The sequence below is a fragment of the Heloderma suspectum genome, chromosome 7, assembly GCF_057233095.1.
Source record: "Heloderma suspectum isolate Gila_16-S chromosome 7, 16-S_ref, whole genome shotgun sequence".
NCBI lineage: Eukaryota > Metazoa > Chordata > Lepidosauria > Squamata > Helodermatidae > Heloderma > Heloderma suspectum.
The window spans coordinates 96,018,204-96,044,875 of record NC_139464.1 but is presented as its reverse complement, the minus strand read 5'-3'; the positions used below and the strand labels follow the sequence as shown (position 1 = coordinate 96,044,875).

Sequence of the window (26,672 nt, the reverse complement as noted above, 5' to 3'; positions counted from 1 at the left end):
CGATACGGCCGGCCGCCATTGCCGTGCTGTATCGCTGGCTGAGTGAGGGCTAACTCTGGATGCAAATGGCGTAGTGGACGCCATTTGCAGCCCTAAAGCTGTTAGATTATCTAACAGCTTTACAGTTGCAAATGGCATCCACTACGCCATTTGCATCCGGAGTTAGCCCTCAGCCAGCGGCATGGCAATGGCGGCCGACCGTATTGCCAGCGATGCGGAGCCGGCGGCCAGCTCCATGGGATCACCGTGGAGCAGAGCCAGCTCAGATGGATTCCGGGGGAGGGACGGATCACCTTCCCCCGCGGGCGGATTCCCACCTGGACCAGCAGGTAGGGAATCGGCCCATCCCTAGTTCGTTGTATCAAACTCTTTCATGTCATTACCAATTTGAGAGGCAGATTACCTTTATTCCTTCAAATAAAAAGATACTTATTTGGGTGATCTCTATTTAGCAGAGAATGTGTAACACAGCTTCTTGCTTCAGCAGTGAGTACTTGCCTGTTTGAGCCAGCACATTGTGCCCTCAGTGCATACTAAATTCCACCAGAATCAGCACCTTGAGAAATAAGGTTGGTAAGGGCACAATCCTATGGTGGCTTAAACATAGGATTGCACCCTAAATGGAATATATGAGCAGCAAAGTCTAGGAAGCCAGGGATTTTGGCCTGAAAACAGAGTTCTTTTATATTGGAAAGTGGACTGAAGGCAAATAATCTGGAGCTGAGGGAGAACTCACTTGCAAAGTAGACCATGGCATAGGCAGTCAGGCATTTCCAGGGGTTGTTCACATATACCATTTATATAACTTGTCTTCATGAGTGATCCTGAGCATTGATTAGTTTTTTCAATAATAAGCAAAAAGTAGAATTTACACATAATATTGGTTAAAATGGGTGTATTTAGCTGCTTGTAGGGTTCCCCCCCACTCCTATATTTATCATGACAGTTAAATATTGGTAATGATGTTAAAAACAACATGTCTGTTGTACCAATTCAGCTGTACAGAGCTTTGATCTATGCATAATAAAGGTGAAAAGGAGGGGGGAAACCCTCTTTAAAGAAGTTGGTAACTTTTTTGGATGACATTAAATGTATCTTTAAGAAAAACTAGCTTCAAGACAGAGAGGACTTAATAGGAAAACATCTGTTATACAAATCTAGCTGTGCAGACAATTGTTTTATGGCTAATAAAAACTTATTACATATGATTAGTTAGTATATTTGCACATGGATCAAATTCCTAACTAAAAATCATCTTAAGATCCTTTTGATCTTTATTATAAGAGTGAATGCCTTCTCAATTCAAATAATATTGAAGATCACTGTAAGTGTCAGTTCTTTTTTCATAGTTGCTCTTGACTAGTAGCAATAGAGTACACTTTATAAAACTTCCAGAGTTGAATGCAGAAATTGCCTTCATATTAAAAAGATATACATGCTGGCATCTTTGGAGAGAGGCAGATTAAAAACACAGTTTTTTACAGGTCAGGATAGCCCACAGTCATACAAAGACACCTTGTAGAGTTATGTACGTTTTAGGTCAGGTCAGGTCAGGCCTCAAACCTGTGGAACTAAGTTAAAACACATGAGAAATCCATTATAGCCTTTCTTCAATGCTTTTCCTCTTTCCCATCTTCCCTCTTTCCCTTACTTTCTGAATGAATGAAATAAATGAATATGTCTAGTGTCCGTGTCTCTGTTTAGATAAGAATACTGGGTATAGCAGGGAAACTGAACTCGATAAACCAGGAAAACCATCACCCAAGTGGCCAAGCTAGTCAGAGCACCAAGTGAGCAGGCCAGACCCATGCACACACCTGTCGAATTTACACACACACACACTCCACCACAAACCACTCACTAGACAAGTGGGGGTAAAGGGGCAGGAGATGGTGCTATTGCCATCACCTTAAATTAAGGGATGAAGGCAGCAGCTGGAATGATGGTTAGAATGGCAGCATAATTTTTCAGCCAGCTTCATGCCAGCTAAGCTGAGGAGGTTTAACTTCCAGACCTGTGCAAACTTACTGCATCTAAATAGGTTTGGGTATGGCCAATGCTTGAATGGGAGAACATGTGAGAACTCTTATATTCTGCCTTGAGTTCTACTGAAGGAAGATGGAGTATAAATGTAATAAATAATAAGTAAACAAACATTAGATGGTAGGGTAGGGGGAAATAAGATACAATTCAGTAAGCACAAAAGTGACGCCACCTGTTTCCCTTTTTCCTCCCACATAAACTAAACAGATAACTGTGTAAATGATAAAATGTACAACAGTGAACCAAACTGGCTTTCATGTAGCCCCTTTGTGCAGTTGACATGGAAATTGTCAGAGAGAGGTCATAGGGATTATATGATGTGATCTGTTTTTCACAAGCCTATACTGCTTATCACTCATGCTCTTGAGTTATGGGTTGAAGAGGAGTTCTGTATAGTTCTCCGTTTAACATTTAAGCGTTAATTGGTTTAAGTAAATGCTGTTAATTGGGTTACAAGCAAATGACAGCCAGGGTCCAAAACACCACACAATTAGTTTTGTGTGGCCTAGGTGGCTTTGAACTTGTGTTTCTCAACATCTCCATAAAGTATGTCAAAATGCTTTTGAAATTGTGGGTACTTTCAGAGAAAGTAACAAATCACATTGGGCTTGACTAAACCTTTTCACACACCTAAGTCTAGATATCTGGATCCTGGCCATTAGAAATAGTGTATAGAAACTACTTTTCAGATGTACTCTCCATAAGCACATTTGGAAAACTCTATTTTTTAAAAAGTTGCGTGTCACATTTTTTTCTTATTTTTTAAAGAATGGCAATGTTTAAAGGTTAAGAAGGAAGTAGTTAGCCATTCACTTTAGAGGAGTAACTAAACTTACCTGAATTGGTGTACTTATACATTTTGTTTTCTTTTATTTCTAGATGATGTGAGTGGATTATAATAGAAGTGACAGGAGTATATGATTTTATTGGGAAGAAGCTCAAGTTCTTCTCAGGCTTCTCCCCACAACATGAAGAATTTAGTACCAACACCCATCAAAAATAATATATGACCGGAAATCTCAAGATCCTGGTGGAAGAAATGAGATTCTGTGCATTAAGCCAAGTGCTTTTTCATAAGTTTGTGTAAATACATATTTATCAAACCTACAGAGCCTAGAATACAAACTTATGTTCCACCCCATTCTTTTGCATGACTTAAGAAATATAATTTAAACTGAGTTCAAAATCTTCACTAAGTCATGAAGGCACAGCAGAAATAACAGGTCAATCATGGATACAGATAGGGCAGATTCTCCACAAGTTGATGATAACTTTATGATGGATAAAATCAACAGTTTAAAAGTGGAACCAGAAGATGATAGTAACTGTGCTTTAGAAACAATGGATATAAAAACTGAGCAAGAAGACTTAAGACAGACAGACAGCAGTGACGAACAAGATGACGGAGAAAAGAATTTCCTCCATAACAATTCAGGCAAATACATCTCTGCAGAAAATGAAGATGATTATGGATCTCTGTTTTCCCAATACAGCAGCACTCTTTATGATGTAGCAATGGAAGCTGTAACACAGAGCCTTCTTTCAAGCAGAAACATAAGTTCCAGAAAAAAGTCCCCCGCTTGGAACCATTTCTTTATATCTCCTAGAGACAGCACTAAAGCAATATGTATGTACTGTATGAAAGAATTTAGCAGGGGTAAAAATGAAAAAGATCTAAGTACAAGTTGTCTAATGAGGCATGTGAGAAGAGCTCATCCCACTGTACTCATTCAGGAAAATGGAAGTATGGCAACTATATCTTCTTTTTCTTCCTCTACATTATTAATGCCACCTCAGCCTGCAGATGTTGGAGATTTAACCAGCATGTTAGCCCCTATGAAATTAGTTAAGAAAACTATTTCTAAGATTCCATCCCCAGATCAAACAGCTGAGGAATCTACTGAAGAAATGCCCTCAGACCTGCCACATACTGAAAAGAGCAATAAAGAAGAAAGTGGTGTTGGGTTATCTCAACACTTGCCCAACAACCAGTGTGAAGAAATGGTGGAAAATGAAGCAGAGAAAACTGTTCAGGTCCCTAAGAGTACATCTGGCTCCAGAAGAAGATCTGCAGTCTGGAAACATTTTTATTTGTCTCCTCTAGATAACTCAAAAGCTGTTTGCATCCACTGTATGAATGAATTCAGCAGAGGAAAGAATGGAAAAGATCTTGGAACCAGTTGTTTAATACGGCACATGTGGAGAGCTCATCGTTCTATTGTTCTACAAGAGAATGGAGGTGGTTCAAGCATACCCCCTCTGTACTCTGCTCCTCCAACTTTATTACCACCTTTATTGCCTTCAGATGGTGAACCAAGTTCTGTGTCATCTCCTGAAAAAATGGCTAAAGAATCAACATCTGTCTGTTCTTCTCCAGACAGAATGACTGAAGAAAACAATTCTAATCTCCCTTTGGGAGATACACTCATGGAGGACTCATCATTATTGTCACCATCTGAAGATATAGGTGAAGCTTCTTTTGTTTCTTCCCCTGAAAAAAGTCCTTTGATATTTGAACATGGCTCTGTTTTTCATCAGAATAAACGGACAATGCGAAAATTTAAGTTAGAAGTATGGCATCATTTTTCTTTGTCTCCAGAGGATAATCTAAAAGCTGTGTGTAGACACTGCAATTGTATGATAAATCGTGGGAAAAAAGGTGATTTAGGCACAAGTGGTTTGACAAGGCACTTATTTCGATATCACGCTGAAGTCATTGGGATCCAGAAGAGCTTTACAGATGGGAGTTTAGCAAATTCTCCTTATGCTACCTTGGCTTCTGCAGAATGTTCATCTTCAAAATTGACTGACTTACCCACGATGGTTACCAACGATAGTCAAGTCATATTTCCTGTCAGTAGTAAAAAGACCTCAAAACTGTGGAATCATTTTTCAATTTGTTCTGCAGATTCAACTAAAGTAATATGTATGCACTGTGGACGTACAATAAGTCGAGGGAAAAAGCCAACCAATCTAGGTACCAGTTGCCTTCTAAGACACTTACAACGGTTTCATCACAATGTCCTGAAACCAGAAGCCTCAGAGCCAGTATTGTCCTCTTCCACAAATAACCACATACCACTGAGCACAGATCTGTTGGGATCTTCATCTTTTGATGAAACCAATGACAAGTTTTCTGACACTCACCCTGTTGCCAAAAAAATTACAAGTCTTGTAGCTGAAATGATTGCACTTGACCTTCAGCCATATTCTTTTGTAGACAATATTGGCTTTAATCGACTGCTTGAATACTTGCAGCCTCAATATTCATTGCCTTCACCATCTTATTTCTCACATACCGCGATTCCTGATATGTATGGTAGCGTGAAAGAAATAATTGTTTCACATCTTAAAGAAGCTGAAAGTGGGGTGGTCCATTTTACATCTGGAATATGGATGAGCAACCAAACTCGAGAATATCTAACCCTTACTGCTCACTGGGTAACATTCGAGTCTAGGATTCGACCACGATGTGAAGATTACCATTGTTCAGCTCTCTTAAATGTATCACAGATTGATTGTGACTACAGTGGTATCAGCGTTCAGAAGCAACTAGAATATTGGTGGGAAGCCTGGATAACATCCATTGGGCTTCAGGTTGGAATGACTGTTACAGATAATCAGGCTATAGGAAAAACTTTAAATGAAGGGGAGCATTCAAGTGTGGAGTGCTTCAGTCACACAGTTAACCTCATAGTGAATGAAGCTATTAAAAGCCAGAGAATGGTTCAGAACCTGCTTAGTATTGCAAGAAAGATATGTGAACGTGTTCATCGGTCAGCAAAAGCGAGAGAGAAACTGGCAGAGCTGCAGAAAGAGTATCACTTGCCACAGCATCAGCTAATTCAAGATGTTCCATCAAAATGGAATACATCATTCCATATGCTCGAACGCCTAATTGAACAGAAAAGAGCTATTGATGAAATGTCCATAGAGTGCAGCTTCAGGGAGTTAATAAGCTGTGATCAGTGGGAAGTGATGCAGTCTGTCTGTCATGCACTGAAACCATTTGAAGTTGCAAGCAGAGAGATGAGTACAAACATGTCCACTTTAAGCCAAGTAATTCCAATGATTCACATACTCAACCGGAAAATTGAACTACTGTTTGAGGAAACAATGGGCATAGATACCATGCTAAAGTCCTTCAAGGAAGCTATGGTGAGTAGACTGTCCTCCACGCTTCATGATCCAAGGTATATTTTTGCTACACTTTTGGACCCCCGTTACAAGGCTTCCTTATTCACTGAAGAGGAGGCAGAACAGTATAAACAGGACTTAATCAGGGAGCTAGAAATATTAAATGCTACCTCAGATGATGAGCAACCTGTTTCCAATGGTTTGGGTTCACCATCTAAAAACTCTTATGGGGACAATAATCTTTGGTCACTTATGGAAGACATGAAAAAAAGAAAAGTTCTGAAAGAGAAGGCCAAGCTGCCAGAAGAAATGGTGCTTTTATACTTGGAGGAAGAAGTGCTTGAGCATAACTGTGATCCCCTAACTTACTGGAACTTCAAAAAGTCATCTTGGCCAGTACTATCGAAGTTGGCTGTTCGATTCCTGGGTTGTCCTCCAAGCATTGTTCCATCAGAGAAATTGTTCAGTACATCCAACGAAAACATCAACTTTAGTCAGTCAAGGCTAGCAATGGAACACTTTGAAAAACTTATATTTTTGAAAGTAAATCTTCCTTTGATATACTTCCAGTATTGAAACTAATGAACAAGCTGCCAGTCTAAAATTATTGTTGCTCACTGGATAATTACTGTATTTGTAACTTGGATTGTTAAACTGCTCCAGTAGGGGCCATGTATGACATCTAATCAGTGTCTAGTTCCAAATTTAGTTTTATTTTTCAACTTTCTATATGTCTACATGTGCCTTATTAATAGTCCTTCAGGCCAGATATTGTACATAAGGGTTTTTTTAATTTCACATTAGAATTAGACTTGTTTTGTCCCAGTTATAAAATGTAGCTTTTAATTGAGAATTGTAAATGTTTCAAAGCAGTTTGAATAGAATGGCAAAAAAGAGATGTAAACAGTTCTATTATGTAGTTTTTTATTCAATTATGTAAAAACCATAAACCAGGTACTGTATATTAGTTGAACGTTGCTTTAATTGCAAGAACCATTTTGTAGCTGTCAGAAGAAAGCTGTATATAAAGGTGGAATTGAAGCCATCTTTCTACTTAGCAGGTTTTAACTACAAGCCTAATGTACTTAAGGGGTAATGATAATATTCAAGTATGATGTATGTACTATGGGTGGCTATTGAATTAGTATTTGACTAAACTAAACTTAGAAGTATTATGAAACACCAGTTATACAGTAACCTATAATCTTGCCTTTCAGTGGTCCCTATTCAGGTTTTTTACACTGTAACTGAATTAGAGCTTGAGTATTTATAAGGTCTTTGGGACATTTTTTTTCAAATTTTTCCAATTAATGTTTGTTATTTAATGCAGTGTATTGAAAGGTAAAATATAAAGGTGTCACGCTAAAAGCCTTTTAAAATGGAGTGCATCTGAACATCCAGTACTCCTTGGTGTAAAAATTAAGTCCTGGTTTCCAATGTAACTGAAAACTCTGTATGGCATTCTCTTGCATTCCTGTTACAAGAAGCCGATTCTCAATGATTATCTCTTATAGATTGGTGCCCTGCTTAGGATGTTATATAGTAGAATTACCCATAAATGACAGTGTCCATCAGGCAAATAAAATACTGTAGAACCCTGTTAAGCCTCAAACAGAGGTAAGAATAGCCAGCATTTTAATTGTAAACAGTATGCTCTCCAGATTTTTGAAATATTCATCTCCCCATTTTTGTGCATTGAAATTCTTTGGGGAAATGAGTTGACTATGACCTTTAGAAAAAATGTAGTTTTGTTAAAATATTGTACCTCTGCCTAATTTTTGCATTTACTATGTTTTAGTGTATTTATAAATGGTGAACTCAGTTTCTGAAATTAAACATCTTATTTGCAATTTTTAGAGTGAGTCTACCTCTCCTGTTTTCTCTTAAGAGGGCAATGGGGCTCGCTGACAACAAAAAGTGGTGCCAGGAATATGCAGGACTGTAACAAGTATGTAGAGACGATGGAATAAAAATGTGGAGGGTGGGGATCTTGTACTTTCTTACTAGTTGTCTCTGTGGACTCCTTCCCAAACTAATTCTTGCAGATAATGATGTGTGTGACATAGCAGTTGCAGTACAGAACATTTGAATATTGGTTCGATATGTCTATCTGTATTTATGCATAAGAACACAACATTGAGGAGCTCCCTTTTATAAACTTCCATTCAGCCCATTCTATTCTAAAGACATACTATTTGGAAATATTTTCTTTATTTTAAAATCCAGGCTATTGAGAATATTTCACGAACAGATTTAGGATGAGACCAAGGGTAAATGAGGTGCTTTCCATGGGTAATATTTTCTGACCAACTGGAGAACAAAATTGGTTGTTACCTAAGAATTAAGTGGGCTCACAAGGGCTTGCTCATTCCTCTCAGTATTTCTGACTTGGAACAGCAGATTTGTATGTCACTTCAAAAACTGATTTTAAAATGCTCCTGGTTTTTTTAAGCTTACCATGTGGCATTGGGGAACTGCTGATCAACAAAAGGAATTCCAAAATCCTTTTGAGAACACAAAAATAATTCTACATCATTTTGATCCTGGCCTCTGTGTTTATACAACTTGTGTTTCATACTGGGGCTTGGGCTAAGAGTCAATGCATGTTGCCCGTATCTGAGAAAGGAAAGTAGGATGCTTTCAGAGACCCAAGACATTGTCATGAAAAGAATGGCAAGACAGACGGCGAATAATCTTATTTGTTTCATAGCTGTTGAAGTAATGCTGAGCAAGGAAAAATCTTCATTTAAAACTGTGTTTATTGAAAATAAAGCAAGGTGCAAGAATAAATTTCCAGTCTAAATCTCTGTAATAGAAGTACTGGCATCTCTTAAAGTGACAAGCCATGGCTTGGTGGAGCACTGGCTTTGCTTGTATGGGAGCCCACATTTAATCAGTGGCATATTTCATTTGGATATTGGTCAACAAGGTTTACTTTATTTATTCAAAGCACTTTTATCCTGCTCTTCAGTCAAGACTCCCTGAGCAGCTTATAAGAATCAACAATGAGACAGTCTCTGCCCTTAGGCTCATAATCTAAAAAGACATGAGGCACAAGGAAAGGGATTAGGATGGAGAAGGGAGGAGTATGATGCTGATGTTTGATTCAGTTGCTCAAATAGATGGGAATATATCCATTAAATTCAGGTTTGCACTGCATCTATTGTCCTCCTTTGCTGCCCTGTTCTTTTTTTCCCCTTTTCTTCTGCAGTTTCTCTTGAGTTAAAGCCTAATCTGTTTCTTCTCTCATCCCCTCGGGGCAAGATGCCCACAGATGCCCTTCTGGTGGCAGTTTGGGGAGGGAGGGGCCACCACTGGGAGATTTTGCGACTTACAAAAAATCTTGGTTCTAGACTCAGGCAGAACCATTGTCAATGGGCTGGTTCATATGATCGCCAGTGCCCATTGTGGCTTTAAGCCATGGTGGGTTATGGTGCATGCCAGCTGCTATTATAAATATTGAAGCCGTAGTGGGCAGGTACCACAGCTTATGATGACATGCAAACCCAGGCAGGGTGGCTTACTGCCGTGGCTAACAAGGTACCGCAGAACCCTACTGCAATCCATGGGTTGTGGGTGGCTTGTTATCCACTGCAACAAGACATCCTGTCCAGGTTTGCACATCAAGATAAGCTGCAGTGACCACCTGCTACAGCTTGAATATTCACAGTGGCAGTTGGCTTATTTAAGCCATGACACTGGCAATCATGCAAACCAGGTCACCGTAGGGAAGGGTTTAAGATTCAGCAGAGGTTATTGAGGATAGTGGGTATGGATGCAAGGCAATCTTAGCTGACTACCTGTTCCTTTGTGTGAGCGGGCAGGGTGTTTAGCAGTTTCATTGTATACTCACAACTTGAGAACTGCTGATGTATACAGTGCTAGACTACATGGAGTTTTGGTTTGAACACCTAATCTAGTTTAGTAAACTCAGCTTGTATTTTGCAAACAGAAATACATACTTTAACTTATCAGTAACTCTGCCTCTCTTCCTTCAATCCAAAAACTGTTAGTGATATAAATTTGGAACTATAGTTTCCTTCCATTCTGTTGCATGCTTCTGAACAAGCAAAGCTACATATGGGCCAGAAAGTGAAGCTGTGATGGTTTGTTTTTTTCTCCACTCACTTTAGTCAGACATGGATTGCAGGACCGTAATTTCTAGCAGCAGCCATGAATGTGGTCTATGTTTATAGAATGCAAGCTCTTACTAGTATGAAGATGACATATGGGCCTCACCAACATGGTTATCAACTGAACTGGTACATATATAGTCCAACACATTCTGGTTACTTGAGAAGTAGACATCTGAACTCTTCTCCAAACCTTGGGACATGAAGACCATCTCATAACAGCAGTGTGATATATGTGAGAAGGGGACTCTCCACAGCCAACTGTTCCATCAAATGTAGACTTTAGCTTGCTTTTTGCTGGGGTGCTGACCGGTGTTGAGGCTGTCTTCATATTCCAAGTTTAGCAGAAGAGAGAATAGCTTGTTTTCAGACACTTCATGTAATGAGATCAGAGAAGGGTAGACTCTGTTACAGCCAGAAATGTTAAAAAGTCTTAAAATGGGGACGAGGATGACAGTACAGCAGCTATGGCTTTAACAATCTTGACAGGTAAAAGAGTTTGCCAGTGGCAGGCAGGAACAGATGTGCACTTGGAGAATACAGGTTCTGTTTATAAATGTCTATACACATTTTCAGTTGAGGTTAAACTCTAGAAGTAATTTAACACTACTTATTTTGGAAGGGAGGGGCAAACATATCTGTATGTATATTCACAAGATTTTTTTTTTGACGGTAAACAAAATTAAAAGGGGTGGCTTCTATGTGACCATAAATATTAATAATCCCTTATGTCCGTGGCCTAGGCTAGTGATCTGCAAATACCCAAAGCATCAGGTATTCCTTACTTGAAATACAGTAAGTGCAACTAGTAATCTCAGAAGGCGTTGGATGTTTTTCTAATAGTACTCATTTGAGTTTTAAGTTTAAAGGAGATAATCCAATAGATTCATCTGTCAGCAATGTCTGGTACACATAAAGCAAGGCTACAGTACCTGATGCTCATGCTAGTGCTAGACATAGGCTGCTATGATTGTGGCAATGTGCCTAAGGCTTACTGGTTCACCTGCCCTGAGTGGCTCCAGTTGCTGCTGAATACCTGAATAAATGCATTGTGCTATTCTCTTTGATGCACAATAAAACTGATTAAATGTGTGACATAATATGCAAGGAAACTGCAGGACAGTGTGGATAAACCAGTTTTACAGGTTGGTATTTGTTGCATCTAGGTAAATCTGCACCCTACTCATTCTGTGCCAGGCTCCATTCCGCATTATGAACAGCAATAGTTAGCTGCTCTTTTATTTTTAAAAGAGTAATTTGAAGCAGTATACTTGCATAACAATCTTTTGGAGCACCCAGTTCAATTTCAGTATCCTCAGCTACTGTTCGCAAGCCATCACACCAGGGGACTTGTGTTAGCCTGTTGCTTTCTGTGATGTGTCTGTTAAGTGCTCTGCATTATGACCATTGAGAAAATCGGATACAATTACTAGTCTTTAGAAGGTCGGATTATATGCCTGCTTGTTTTGGATGTGCTTTACCACTTAACAACACAATTTTAAATTAAAATGAGTAAGAAAGTATTTATAGAAAACTCATTTCAGTAAAAGATCAGTTCACTGAATGACTCTTATTTAAAAGGTTTTGCATTGCGCAGCTTGAATACCTAACACGGCTTACAGTGATTAAAACATTTTCAAGTAAGGACAGATTGTTCTCAACAATGTAGTATGCTATTTTTCTCTTGATTAATGCTTTTAGTATCACTTGTTAACACTTTCAAGGGCAACTTGATTTTTCCCCATTGCCTCATTCCTCACAATTGTCAGTCTATAAAGACAGGGAACCTGGTTCAGAAATCTTGCCATGGGATAGGGGTGAGTGATTGTATCCACATGTGTGCATAAAATCCAAGAGATACAAGAGCAAATCACACAGTCAGTTCCCAGATTCTGCATGAGATGTTAAATCATATAGTTTGGGTCTATGCATGCTGGATTTTTCACATGTAGATGCTATTCAAATGTGACACCTGCAAGTCTACATCCAGAAAAACAGGCTCTGTCAGCAGGCAACTATAATCCTGCTCTACTGTAGCCAGTAAGATTTTCTAAACCAGCCCAGAATGGATTTAGATATTATAGTCCTAAATAACAAAAGTAGTACTTAACAATTAGTGGAGGGGAAATATTAAAATACGCTTCAAACACACACACAGAATTACATAAAAACACTACAAATCTGTTAGATGTATCTACTAGGTAACTGTACATCACATCTTTGTGAAACACATGATGCAGAACTTTCTGCATAGTATTTTTTTTAACAATGCTCAATTGCATGAAAAATATATACAGCTGGCACTAAATATAAATGTGTATATATGCAACCCACTCACATATGGAAGAGAAATTAATGGAATCAAAGACAGTTCTCTTCATCAATTACAGCCATTGCATGGTGATTTTGAATTAGTGCAATATAAATTCACTGGCAAATGTATTCAAAGCCTGTTAAAAGTTATGTTCCGGAAGTAGGAAGTTTTTCCAATAAAACTAGTTTAGATTTCAAGTTTAAAGTAATAGGAGGTAGTGCAGTTAAATTCAATCCAATCCCATTGGTGCCAGGTATGTGTGCCAGTACCCTGTGGGTTGTCTTGTAATGTGATGCTTGAACAGGGTCCATCTCCATAAGTACATGTGTGTATGAGAACATGAGTGGATCACCTGGTTTAAGGTCTTCCCTTTTGTCATACCTGTAAGAGAACAAACTAATTTAAACATTGCAACATGCCAGGTTGCTCCCAAGGCTCAAGGGGGCTTCCACAGAGACCTCTTGACACAGCACGCAAAAAAAAAAATAAGGTGAAGGAAAGACACCTATTCTGTGTATCAGCACTATTCTTTTAGGTGCCCAGTTAAAATGTGTTTATTTGCCTGCTCACTGTGTTGTTGTGGTTATTTTAGCTGTTGATTTGGTTTATCCCTTTCACTTTTATGGCTTGACGTTTGTCTTTTATGATATTCTTGATACTTGTTTTATCTTTGTACACCACCCTGAAATCCACTTTTGTGAGTGAAGGGCTGTCTACAGTTTTTAAAAATAAATAAAGGAGCTCCATGCATTGTAAACTACCCCTAGATTAAAAATTAGTACATTTTACTAATGTACTACATGTCAGCATTCCCCAATGTTGCTCTCTCCAGATGTTTTGGCCTACAACACCCATTATCTCTGACCACGGGCCATGTTGGCTGGGGCTCATGGATCCAAAACATCTGGAGGGACCCAGTTTGGGGAAGGCTGCTCTATATGCTTCATGAGACAAGGCCTAAAAATATGGTTAGGAATAAACATTTTATTTATTTTTTAATCAGCCCAGTGACTAATGTTGTCTGGGCTGATTACAAACACTTAAAATAATAAAGTAACAAATTCACAAACAGCAGAGGAATATATAAATACAGAGATTTATAAGAACAACCCTAAAATCTAAAAACTAGGTCTCTAAAATGCCCAAGAGAAAAGGTCTTTGCCTGGCACTGAAAAGAGAACAATGTAGATGCCAGGTGAACCTCCTTGGGGAGGACATTCCATAAAGGGGGAATGTCCTCTCTCTCGTAGCTACCTGCCCAACTTCCTTCAGCAGGGGTGCCCGAAGAATGATCTCTAAAGATGACCTAAGGGTCTGAGCAAGTACACACCTACAGGGCACCAGGTTGGGGAAGGCCATTTTAGATACCTGGAACAAAACTGGGTTGTGGCAGAGAAAGAGGAAGGTTAATCAATAGAATCATATAGAAAGAAGCTTTCCCAGGGGAGGGGGGCATCTATTATGTTCTATGGAACAAGGAAGGTTTAAAAATAGTGGTTATTTGGTAACTGAATAACAAAGATAATACTGCACTGCCCAGTCATTCAAAACTTCTATACATGATCGCATCAGACTCCACTGAGGAGGAAAGGGAGGTAGTGCAACACTGGAGCCTCTAATACTGAAATCCACCAGTCACCCATGATGTCATCTAGCACAGAAACATAGGATTTCTATGCTGCTACTGCAGGACCAGCCACTGGTACCTGACTGCTAAAGCAGTAGTATGCAAACTAGGTGTGCATACGACTGCTAAAGCAGTAGTATGCAAACTAGGTGTGCATACCAAAGTGGGCAGAGAAAGGGGACACTAGTGGCAGGAATGAGAATGATGCAGTTAAACAGTGTCCAAAAGGCTTTACCAGCCACAGGTGAAGCAGCTAGACCAATGCAAGCTAGTGATAGGGGCAGAAAGCATTTTCAGTAGGATTGCAGCTACCTCACAATACAGTAGGATGGAGTTGTTACACTTGTAGTTAGTTATGGCAGCATGTCTACTTGTTTGAAGTGAACACATCACTCTCTGCTATCTCAGTAACAAATGGTTGTACACGTTCACCTTCCCAGTTCCTAAATCATACCTCTTTGTTATTGATATAGAACAGAGAGATGCATTCAGTTTGTACCAGCTTCTGTTTGGATGCTTCAAGTGATAACCACCATTTTCTAGACACAGTGGTGAAAATGAGTTTAACAGATAACCAAGTATTTACTGAAAATGTATTTTATGTCTACCTCTAATAGTGTGCACCTAGTCGTCTCTTCTACTAAGAGTATTTGATGCTGAATCATAATTTTTAAAAATCCACATGTTGTTATCATTTGAAACAGGAACCTGCTATCAATACCAAGTCGGACTTAGGATTTGAGTGCAGTAGATAATATGATGCCTTACCCTCCTTATTCAGTCTTCACAGCCAAAGCTAAGATACAGTGGGAGATCATACGGTCAACAGAGGCTAAAATCCTACCTGGGAGTAAGTGCCATTGACTCACTGGCACATGTATAGGATTGTACTGTTAAATTGCTTTTCTCTGTTGATCCAATTCTAATCAGTTTGAACTCTGCCTGGATCTTTTAAGCATCAATAGGGAATCCCTTTTGATTTTCAGAAAAATAAGTTATTTGGCTCAGTTCTTATGCTCGACCTCTGGTTTTCTCCACCATTTTATTACAAGCAACAGAAATACAAATGAGGCAGGAAAAATAATTCAAGACAGGGTTCCATGTTGAACAGGAGGGTTATTTAGGTTAGATATGGCAATTATGAAGTCTATGACGAATGTCCAATAATGCATAGGAGACATAATATGGAACTGACGGCTAATACCTGAGAGTACTGGTTTTGGGGGGTTGTCAAGCAATATAACTGAATTACCATATGAACCAAATGACTTTGGCTTTGGTTGGACTCTGAACATTCAAATATGGCTAGCCACCATTATATCCCCCCCCCCCCCGCAACCATTTGTTAAGACAAGTGATCATTTAAGAAACCTCTGTACTGCAGAATCTGAAACTTCTCTTGAGCTCAGTCCATGCTCCACTGCTTCCAGACTTAAAGATGTCCTTCGTACCTCTGGAAGCTTCCATGACCCAGTACTTTTCATTCCCAGGAAGCTCCTATTACAGACCTTCAAAATACCTATTTCAGTTTCTCTCTACTTCGCTAGCGAGATCATTCCAATAGGAGGGAAATGATACCTCCTGATTTCCCTGCCCTTGTACCATGACTCTACAGTACTAGTTTGACATCCTCCAGCAGCAGAAAAGGGTGGAGGAGATTGCAACAGGATGAAGGCACTGGGGAGCTAGTGGAAGAGCCTGGCTGGCTGGCTCCAGTTAAACACCCCAATTAATGCCTTCAGCCCTGCACTGTACCTCAGCCTATCTATGCTGCAAGTTATTGTCCTGTCCTGTCCTTTCCTTATTTACCTTTTTGCTTAATATTTAAGAGTTTGAGAGCCATCAGATTGTCAAGTGCTTCATGACAGATGAATGACAGCTTTTCTGTCAACTTCCTCATAGTCACATGGCCTGTCCAGGAGGATGTGAGCAGTGAAGATATAACAGAATGGCTGGGGAACAGAACCTAAGGCCCGAGGGCCAAAACCAGCCCACCCAGGGTCCCCAAATGGCTACACCCTTTCTCCTGGCCCCACTCCTTTCCCTCAGCCACCAATCATTTGGTGGTTTTGCAGCATTTACAGTTTTTTCTACATTCTAAAAGGCTGAATTGCCTTTCCTGGGGCTTAGTCACTGGCAGGAAGAACTTTAAGCTAAAACAGGCTGGTGTTTTGGCCTTGCCCCCTTTTGCCTTTGACCCAGCCCACCACTGGAATGCAGCCCCCAAGAGTTTCTCCAAAATGGAATCCAGCCCCCAGGCTGATAGAAGTCCAATACCCATGACGGAGATGGACAACAGTAAGGCAGCCCACTATTCAAAAGGGGTGGCCTCCATTGCTAAGTATGGAGAATAGGGTCTATCCAAAATAGCAGAGACCATACTCCTATAGGCTTTAATTCAAGGAACTTCTCCACGTCACTAGGCAAATTTTCCCATCCTCCTCATTAATGGTATGCTAGTTATCAGATGGCATACCAGATTCAGCTTCTAACTGAAACAAAGTCTGGCCCAGCTACCGGATAAAACTACACACTTCAAGCAATACTTTACCTTTGGCTACTGAAGAAGCTGTTACTAGGATGCCTGCTTCACCAATACTATTACCCTACAATACTCTTTCGTCCTAAATATGATACTCTCTCATCCTAATTCAGCGGCTGTAATGCCAAGATTAGAGAGGCTGGCCTGTATTAGCATTTATGTCAAGCTTATTGCAGTTAGTCTCTCGAGCAAAATTATACAAAGTCTGTAATTTTCTTAAGGCATTTCTTGGCAAGGCAACAAAAGGTAGCTATGGTTCAGATGGCCCTTATGAGTCATTTAGGTTATTTAGGTACCAAATCTTAAATGCAAGCTTCCGCTAAAGAGGAAAGATGGAAGAATGTTTCTCGCATATATTAATCTTGCTTGCATATGTTCAATTAATGACTGGGATTTTTGAAGGGGAAGTACTTCCCAGTTTTTGAAAATTCAAAATCTTTCTGCAGATTTTTATTAACGGAAGTTGGAAATCCCCTATGTGAACTTTGGTGAAAATCTATTATATGAAAATCTGCCTTTTGCACATTCATATTCATTGGCATTAAACTCCCCAGTACAAAATGAGAATCTATTTGAAAACTACAGTTTCTTCAGTTCTGGGGTATGCTCCCAGTTTCTGGACTAATGACACAAATATTCCATATTCAAATTGACTGAAGTGGAAAAAAACCTTGTTTGTTGTTTGCCAACAATCTAAAGAAGAACTCCAAATGTTTGACCCCAAACCAACAATTATGTTGTTTGATATTTATTTCTGCTACTGTCCTGTTATACCGTACATGCAAACAAACAATTAATGTCAAGTTTTAATCTTTAGCCGGTCAGGAAATGGTTAGAATCTAGGTATATCCATCTCACGAATGAAGCAACTACTTTATCTTTAAGCAAATCCTGTCAAATTTGAGGAGTATGTCAAATGACAGGCATGCCCCTCAAACGACAGGATTCAATTAGTTGAAGATAAATAGTTGTTTTTGAGCGGGAAGGAATCTTGCTCCCTCCTCTATTTGTTTAATGCTCACACAGTAGGACTGTAGAGGAAGCAAAGGCATATGGGACAGGGCAACATCCCAGGAGTTTCCTGTATAACCGGGATTATTTTGTTCTTATTAAGGGCCACATTCCTTCATGGGTAAACTGTCAGGAGCTGCATATTGGCTGTGGCCACAGCCAAAGCCGCTACTGGGTAAGGCCAGAGCCAAACACTGGTGGGTCACCTTTTTTCTTTCTCTTTCTGCCACCCCTTTTCTTCCTCTCTCCCTCCCCCCATCCATGCAACACTGCCAAGGAAAAGACAGATGGCTCTTGCCAGAGGTCTGAACTAATCGCATGCTGAGGGCTTTTGAAATGAGGCTGCGGGTGCATTTTGCCCATCCCTGCCATATAGGATGGAGCAGTAGCTGAATTTGAAGCATACGAGACTGACAGGAGCCTTTCCCAGTCCTACCTGGAAGCACCAGGGATTGAACCTGGGATCTCATGCATGTTCGATGACTGAACTGCATCCCCCTTCTCATGTGCAGCTTTGAACCAGTACAGGAATGGCCAGCCCACGCCAAACCAAAGTAGCATAAGACTTGCAGGGACCTTCTGGTGCCAATATCCACCCAATATTCAAGGATGTCTCAGAGGCCCCCAGGGTGTGCTTCCCCATGGCACTCACCAGCTCTTTGCTTCTTTCACAAGGGCAGCGAGACCCACTGGGCCAAAAGCAACATGCAAGGGATACCTGCGCCATTTCCAATAATCTCTGGGGTGCCTTTCCACATTGTATGATCCGCCGCCTCACCTATGCAGCAGACTGCCCGGGAGGTATGGAAAAGTCCCTTCTCCACAAGTTCCAGAGTGGCACAGTGTATACATCTGGGAGGTACCTCCTGCTGGCGGGCAGACAGGGCTCCAGTAAAAAGCGACACCAAAGGGAGGGGCTTCCCCTCAGCTCTGAGACTAGCCCTGTCTGGCTAGCAGGCAGCAGACTTGTGGCATGATTCACAGCTGAGACCTTGCGACACCATTTGAATTGTACTTCAGCAACGCATTAATTTGTGGGAGATCCACACCTTCAGGCAGGGGTTCGGGCTATACTTGGTTGTACTCCGACCCCTTAAGTCTGAGGAAAAGAGTACCACTGAGGAGAGACGTCCTTCCACTCCTGGCACAGCAACCTCACCTTGGCTTTTCCTCCTCTCATGCAGAGCAGGAAAGCAGCCATCAATGAACCGAAAGAGGCTGGTGAGTACCACTACTTGGGCTGTATATTTGTCACCTTCTCACCACCTGAACTGATTGGGAACAAGGGAAGGCGTTTGCTCGGTCACAGTGACCCACCACCCTGCGTGTCACGTGGCTGCACCCCATGGCGTTCCACAGAGCCTCACGGCAGGCAGACGCCAATGTGAATGTTCGGATGAGGCAAGCAATGGTGATTGCTCTCCTCAGTCACAGTTTGGGGGGGCAGCATTCCACCTTTGGTTAATTGGCTTGCAACAACCGTAAGATGGCATCTAGCAGCAGCTACGACTCATGGATGCCTAGCAAGCAGTGTAAGTAATATCTGTAATGCTGTAAGTAACATCCCAAAGGTTCCAGTGGGATCTCCTAATGTTTCCCTTTCTTCAGCGTGAACCCGTTCATGCACTTATACTGTTGAATGGTTTTCTTGTATATACTTTACACTTGTTAGGGATAAGGGCTTTTCTTCCAGGCTCTGGGCTTGGTCTGGGAGCTGAGGGGAAGCTCCTCCCCTTGGTGGCGCTTCTTGCTGGAGCCCTGTCAGCCAATCAGAAGAGGGCGCTTCCAAAATGTATAGAATGCCCCACTCAGAATCCCGGAGAATGGAAATTTATGCAAAGTTCAAATTTTCCTTTCCTATGACTCCAGCTAAGTCCTGCCACCTGATTCATGAGCTCTCCAGACTTAGCAACAGTGACATGCTGTTTAAGAACAAATGATTATCACGGTGGCAAGCGCATTCATGCATGGAAAACAGCAACAAATTTTTTTGAATATGTCACGTTTCGTTTGTTTTTACCTCCAATCCGAATTGACTTCCAGAAATCGAGTAACTCCCGTCTGTGCTGCAGCCCCATCAATATGGACTGAAACATCTGAAAAAGAGAAGAAACAACACTCCTAAATAAATAGCCCCTCAAGATGGAGACACTTGAAAGGAAGGAGTAAGGTTTATAAGTTTAAATTGGGGTGGGCAGACTTGCAGGATCTGCTTGGGGGGGGGGGTTAATAGATCCCTGTGGTCCACCAGCTAGAGCAAGGTGCAGAATAGTGGCTCATGCAAGTGGGGTAGTGGGCGGACATACACTCAGAATTAAAGAACCATCTGCCTCTGAACTCATGCTTAGTCCAAGAATTTGTTTTTAGTACTAGAATTGAGCTTTCCCACAAAAATCCACTCTGGGTTTTCCACTGAATTTTCTTTTTTTCAGCAAAGGGGAAAACCTTTCTGTTGTTCTGCATCTCCCTTACATGAGTTCCCTTTCAGGCACTACAGAGGAAGTGAGAAGAATAGAAATGCATCTGCTTATCAGCACTTCTTGTAACTTATACAGCAGGGGTGGGGAACTCCAGCTCCCATCAGCCCCCAGCTAGCACAGCCAATGATTATGGGAGCTGTAGTTCAAGAACATCTGGAGAGCCACAAGTTCCCCACCCCTGATGAAAAGCCTCTGCAAATGCAGCTTCTGTGGGAATCGATTGTTTTGCACTGAATAACAAATTCCCAAAAAGCCCAGTTCCGAAAACTAAAGCTTTGCAATGCAGGGACATGGGATTAAAAGGACCAGGAATGGTGGAGAAGTAGAAAAAATGGAGTGAAGGTGGGAGGAAGTGGTGGGGAACAGGTCCTGACCACTTCTCTCTCATTGCCAAAATTCTTCTTCAAGGCAATGAGAGCCATTGTGGCAAAGCCACACTAAGACTGGAGAGAACCAAGTTCAAATTCCACTTAGCCATGAAGCTTGCTGGGCGACCCTGGGACAACTGCCACCTCTTAACTTAACCTACTTCACAGGATTGTTGTGAGGATGAAATAGGGTGGGAGAGAACCATGCATGCTTCCGTGAGTTCCTTGGAGGAAAGGCGAGATATAAATATAATAAACAAATAATTCCCAGGGAGTAGCCAGATATTAGAACTACATGTTGTGCTGAAAATTTCTTCCAGGTTGTTTTTTTCCAACCATTCTCATTCAATTTTGAAAACATGTTCAAAACGAGAACATTTGGAGAAATTCTCAGGGGTAAGAAAATGGGGCTAGGCTGCCAACACAGTTGGCAGTGCTGAAACAAAAACCTGAGGAAAAAAGAAAGAAGCTGTGCTATAACCACTACTAATGGTGAGCTCCAATCTGAAAAACCTTTGGAGAGTTTCTCCTCCCCTTGAAGAAATTTGATGAAATGGTCCCCGCTGCCCCGCCCATTTCTCTGCCCATAAATAGGCTGGAGAATTGTGAGGTCATTTGCGCACAGCTGTAATTAGAACACAGAAGCCCTTTTCATAACACAGGTTCAGGCTGGACATCTTTCCTCATAAGCCACTTTTGAGGTTTGTCTCACCCCTCCTGCCAGGCTTAGACAGAGAGGCCTGCTGCAAGGATCTCCCTCAGAACTTCTCTCTGCTTCCTTCCTGGTAGCTGCTTTCCTTTTCAGCAGAAGTGTTGAACCTCTTTCAACCTGAGGGCTGAACTCAGTTTCGGAGAAGCTCTTGGGGATAGTATTCCAGTGGTGAGTGAAGCCAAAGTTCCACAAATACCATAACGTTTGAGCTTAAAGCTCTTATTGCCATTAACTTAGGAGAGGCATTTCAATCTCTTAGAATGGGGGAAAAAAAACTGTGCAAAAGCCAGGAAACCACCCAATGATTGGTGGTGGGGAACCCCGGACGGCCCCGGTTGACTGGATTTGGCTCATGGTCTTGAGGCTCAACACCCCTGCTTTACAATCTTCTCTGAATAGTCTCTGCTGACCTAACATCTCACCACCAACACTCATAACGGTTCTTGTTTGTGCACACAATTATGGCAGCACAGTTAAACAACAGTGGTCTACCTTCCCAGTATTACAGGTACTGTCAAAGAGGGTAATTATAGGATACATGCCAACTCTGTGCCCCAATAGCTCCCCTGTTCCATCCCTCCCTTCCTAAAACAAAGCAGCTTTAGGGAGACTTTAGAGTGAGGAAGTGGTAGAGTAAGAATTTGTTCATTCATTCACTTACTTATTACATTTCTATAATACCCACAACGAAAGCTCTGAGTTTAAAGTTTAAGCTACAAAGTTTAAAAAAGATTAATACATTATACATTGTATAATAACCATTTACATACAAACCTATAAACAGACAGCACACACACACAGCCATCTAAACAATTTTAAATAATCAACAATAAGAAAAAAAAACAGGACATGATTAAAACCTCATCATCTGCTGCCAAATCCCTGAAAGAAGCGAAAGGTCTTAACCTGGCACTGAAAAGATAACCATGCTGGTGCCAGGCAGGCCTCATTGGGGAGATGGTTCGTTCCATAATTGGGGGAGCCATCACTAAGAAAACCCTCTCTTTGTTGCCACCTTCTGAGACTCCCTCAGAGGCGGTACCTGGAGGAGGGCCTTAGATGATGAACATAGCATACAAGTAGATTCATGCCAGGAGCATAGTGTATGGGTAGGTTCCTTAACCATTTTTTCTTCTCAAAGTAGCTCCCACTCCCCCCAGGGGGCAGGGTTCAAAATGTGTCTGCAAATGTATGAGGGTGTGTAATGCATGGCTTGCCCTCACAGACTACTGAGGGTACAAGCCAAAAGACCTGATTCAGTTTTGAGTCAGCTTTACGCACCTGATGTTGAAGGTACTAACTGGTGCAGTTTCTGCATGGCGACTCCTCCAGGATAATTGAAGTGTGAAACGTAGAGCGATGCTCCTGCATAAGCAGCATTAGCTAGAAGGTGTGCTACAACAAATAGAGATCCTAGTTTATACAGCCACGATTTCTTGTAATTATTTAGACTGTGAAGAAAGGGAAAATGGTATGATACTTAGTGGCTGATCTTGCCTTCACAAAAGATATCCAACTATAACATAGAAAACCATTCAAAATGGCTTCATTAGTTATCAGGAGAGAATGATGATGATTTTTAGGCTGCATTTGGACACAACAAATGGTTTACTGTTGTGTCCAAATGGTTTATTATTACATACACAAGCCTTGATCTCATGTGTTTCATTCCTCCTACTTTCCTCTGCCATCGCCATGAGATGAGAAGCTTTCGCTTCAGTTTTCAATTAACCATAGTTTAGTGTTATGCCCAAACCCTAAACAGTAGTTAATCTTAAGCATGGTTTACTGAAACAAGCCCGCTTCATAAACCAAGACTTGAAGTTGTCTTGTTTCAATAAACCAGTTAAGACTAACCACAGCTTGTCTGGGTTTGAACATAACGCTGAAGTGTGGTTAGTTAAAAATGGAAGCAAAACCTTCCGATCCCCTCCGTGTGGCTGTGCCAGAAGAGGGGAGGAAGACAGCATGTGAGCCCAAAGCTCATTCGTGTACCAATAAGCAAGTATTATTATACTATTAAGATTTTATCTTCTAATTATTTCTTCAATTCTGGAGGGATGACTGTCATTAACTGATCAAGTCAAAATTCACTCTCATTTTAAAAATACTTCATTCCATTCTTTTTTCTGTACGTTATCTTCATGCCTGTACCCTACCCTAATATAACTTTATTTTTAAGGATAGCTTTTTCACACAATTCCTTCTGTGCCTAAACATCTGTTAATCTGTTAGACAAGGAGTGGCCAACTTGTGGTCCTCCAGACATTTTGGCCTACAACTCCCATCAGCCCAAGCCAGCACAGCTAATGTTGAGGGATCGTGGTAGTTGTAGGCCAAAACACCTGGAGGGCCACAAGTTGTCCACCCCTGCCTTAGACAGATAGTAATATGCAGCAATAAATCTGTTTTTGTATTCTAAAGGAATGTTTAACTTATTGTGGTGTGATGGGAGACAACTGTTCATTGAACTCACCTTCTTTGTGCCTCCAAGATCCATAGGGGCACATACTTTGTCTCACACACACACACACACACACACACACACACTTTTCTAGACCCTACGCTCCAGCCGCCCTGTCCCCCAAGTCACTTTTGAAAATCAGTGAACCCTTTGAAGAAGCATGTGATGAAGTGCAGGTAGAGGGAGACAGACAAGTCCCCCATACATTTGCAGAAGTGTCTTTCATTTATTTTCATTTATTTCATTTAAGCAAAGGGCCATACAGAGAAGAACCATAGCTCAGTGGTGAAGCACCTGCTTTGCATACAGAAGGTCACAGGTTCAATCCCCAGCATCTCCATGTAGGGATGGGAAAGATTCCTGTCCAAAAACAGGAGAGCTGATGCCAGTCAGTGCAGACAATACCGAGCTAGATAGAGCAGTGGATAAGGCATCTTCCTATGGTCCTGTTTGCAAATAGTTGTCCAGCTCTTGGCAAGCTGTCTAGAATTCTGCCTGGAATAAAGCCAAAGTTGTGCAAGAAAAAGCTCTAGTTCTATGATGGGGGGAAATTATGCAAAAGGGGAAATGTTCAGGTCAGCTTAACTTGCATTCTGAAGAATTTATGATGCAAGGCTTTTGTTGTTGTTCTAGGGTTGAAAAAGAAGGTGTGGGTATTCATGGAAAAGCTCAGACAGTCAGAGGAGTTATGATTGTTATGCAGCCTTCCCCAATCTGGTACCCTTCAGCTGGACTACAAATGCCATAATTCCCAGCAAGCATGGCCATTGTAGTCCAACACATCTGGAGGGCACCCAGGTGGATGGGATGAGTGAAGAAATCTCAACCCCGACTGCTAGAATTCCTAGCCCTGACTCTCCATTGGTTAACCTTCTTTGTCTCTCTTTGAGATTTCAATGTAATGTAAAATTCACAGGACCAAGCATAAACAACATATTTTCTGCTTTCCAGACTTCTAGATCCTCTGATTCTAGGAGATTCTGTTTCTAACCTGAGTCATTACAAGGGACCAACATAACTTTACACTTTACTGTTTACCCATTTCTCCCCCTTCAGGCTTTAGGACCAATTTTACCTGGCTTCCTAAACACTTCAATATATGCCCTGATGGAATGAGACAAATTAAATACTGTTTCTTCTAAGTCATTAGAAAACTGATAAGTGACAAGTAATAAAGCCAAGATATGGAATTATATATAATTAAAAAAACACTAAACTTACATTCGCGAGCAGCCTTTGGCAGCCACGATATTGAAGACTGGAAAAGTATATATGATAAACCGTAGCTCTTTGTGTGGTAGAAACGAATACAAGAAAATAAAACCAAGCGTAGGTATAATTAATATCCGGGTCCTTTTGTCTGCTGCACCTAATGGTATAAATATAATACTGCATCCCAGAGCACGAGGCAAGGCTGAATAAAAATACCACAAGAAAGGAGAGGTCTTTAAAGAGAAAAAGAGTTAAGAATTATTTTGTATTTAAGAATGTATCATCATTTTAATTAATTATATTCTCTAAAAAGTAACATCTACATTCGAGAAAGTTTTTAGCGAGAAGCACGTATCAAGTTTTCCTTGTATCATACGTACACACCATTCATGTTGACAGTAAATAGTTGGAAATTAGGGCTGTGCACGGACGCCCCAACCTGCTTCGGAGGCTGATTCGGAGCTTCTGATTCAGGTCTGGTCCAGTTCAGACTGATTCGGACCCGATCTGACCTGCTTCAGACTCCAGATCCTAAGCAAGATTTGGAAATCCTAATTACTTGGATTTTACATTTTCCCACTGGCTTGCATTGGAAAACAGAAATGGCCGTAACTTTAGTTTTTATGATAAATATATGAAATCTGGAGACTTGGCAGCCCCTATGGAGGTAACTGAAGCTGCCAAATTTCAGTTAGGTCCAGCGGCTTTTGTGCTAGCTATAGGTAAAATTTGCTTTTTCAAGAAAATCTGTCACAGCAAAAAGCTCTGAAAGGGGATTAGAGATCCTAATCAGAAGTTGTTTATTAGGTCACTATCCCTAATCTCTGGTGTAGATTTTTTAGAAGTGCAAAAAAACCCCTCTCCCCTAGTACTTTCTTTTGTCTGTCCTTAATCCGCCACTATTCAGCTTCACTGGATGACCTGAGGCTCTTCTCATTATAAGGGAAAAGAAGTTAAACTTCTTTGGCTACAATACACATTACCTGGCTAGGACTTAGGGGTGTATGAAACCCCGCTTACCTGGCTCCGCCGGGTTCCGCAGGTGGGGGCAGGTGATCCATTCCTCCCCCCCTGGAATCCTGCCCGGCCAGCTCCGCTCCGCGGCCAGGCTGCGGAGCCACCCCGCAGCGGGGCCTCCAGCCACTGCTGGGCTGGTGCAGACGCAAATGGCATCCTGAGTAGGGGACACCATTTGCGTTCCCGTTTTAGCCGTGATAGGCTACGTAAATATTTACGTAGCCTATCACGGGCTACCATAGGGACACAGATGGTGGTAAGCCGCCGAAGCCAGGTAGGCTCTGTTTTGCGGGGCTTTCGCGGGGTGGAGGGGCGGGGGGCTCCGTTCCGCCACGGATTCTGAGGGGCCGAATTCACTGGAATTCAGCCCCCCTGGGATCCGAGGCGGAATTCTCTAACATCCCTACTAGGTGCAAGTCACACTGACTGAATTCACGTACTGCTCCACTTTCTCTACTCCAAACCGCCCCCCGTATTTGCCTTTTTTTTTAAATTAAGTAGCCCAAACATTGAAGCCCTTCTTTATAGAAGAGTTGTTCCAGCCCCCTGATCATTTTGGCAGCCCTTTCCCCCATATGTAAAAGGGTAAGATGAAGCAAACATTTTTTTAAA

General features: G+C 41.3%; 2 protein-coding genes across 10 annotated transcripts in view; one reads left to right on the top strand and one right to left on the bottom strand.

Annotated features, from left to right (window-relative positions):
* Nucleotides 1-8,955, top strand: part of ZBED4 (zinc finger BED-type containing 4) — a 32,091-nt gene extending 23,136 nt beyond the window's left edge. For all 5 annotated transcript variants that reach the window (XM_084810952.1, XM_084810950.1, XM_084810953.1 and 2 more), the window contains one exon: nucleotides 2,923-8,955. In XM_084810952.1, coding sequence (XP_084667078.1) covers nucleotides 3,274-6,756 — 3,483 coding nt within the window. In that variant the 5' untranslated portion in view covers nucleotides 2,923-3,273 and the 3' untranslated portion in view covers nucleotides 6,757-8,955. The remainder of the gene's footprint in view (nucleotides 1-2,922) is intronic.
* Nucleotides 8,922-26,672, bottom strand: part of ALG12 (ALG12 alpha-1,6-mannosyltransferase) — a 33,933-nt gene continuing 16,182 nt past the window's right edge. For 2 of the 5 annotated variants that reach the window (XM_084810956.1, XM_084810955.1), the window contains exons 7-10: nucleotides 25,053-25,276; nucleotides 22,649-22,818; nucleotides 19,828-19,903; nucleotides 8,922-13,008 (exon numbers count right to left, since the gene is read on the bottom strand). In XM_084810956.1, the coding sequence (XP_084667082.1) occupies nucleotides 12,774-13,008; nucleotides 19,828-19,903; nucleotides 22,649-22,818; nucleotides 25,053-25,276 (705 nt within the window). In that variant the 3' untranslated portion in view covers nucleotides 8,922-12,773. The remainder of the gene's footprint in view (nucleotides 13,009-19,827; nucleotides 19,904-22,648; nucleotides 22,819-25,052; nucleotides 25,277-26,672) is intronic. The other 3 variants (XM_084810960.1, XM_084810958.1, XM_084810957.1) reach the window with 2 other exon arrangements.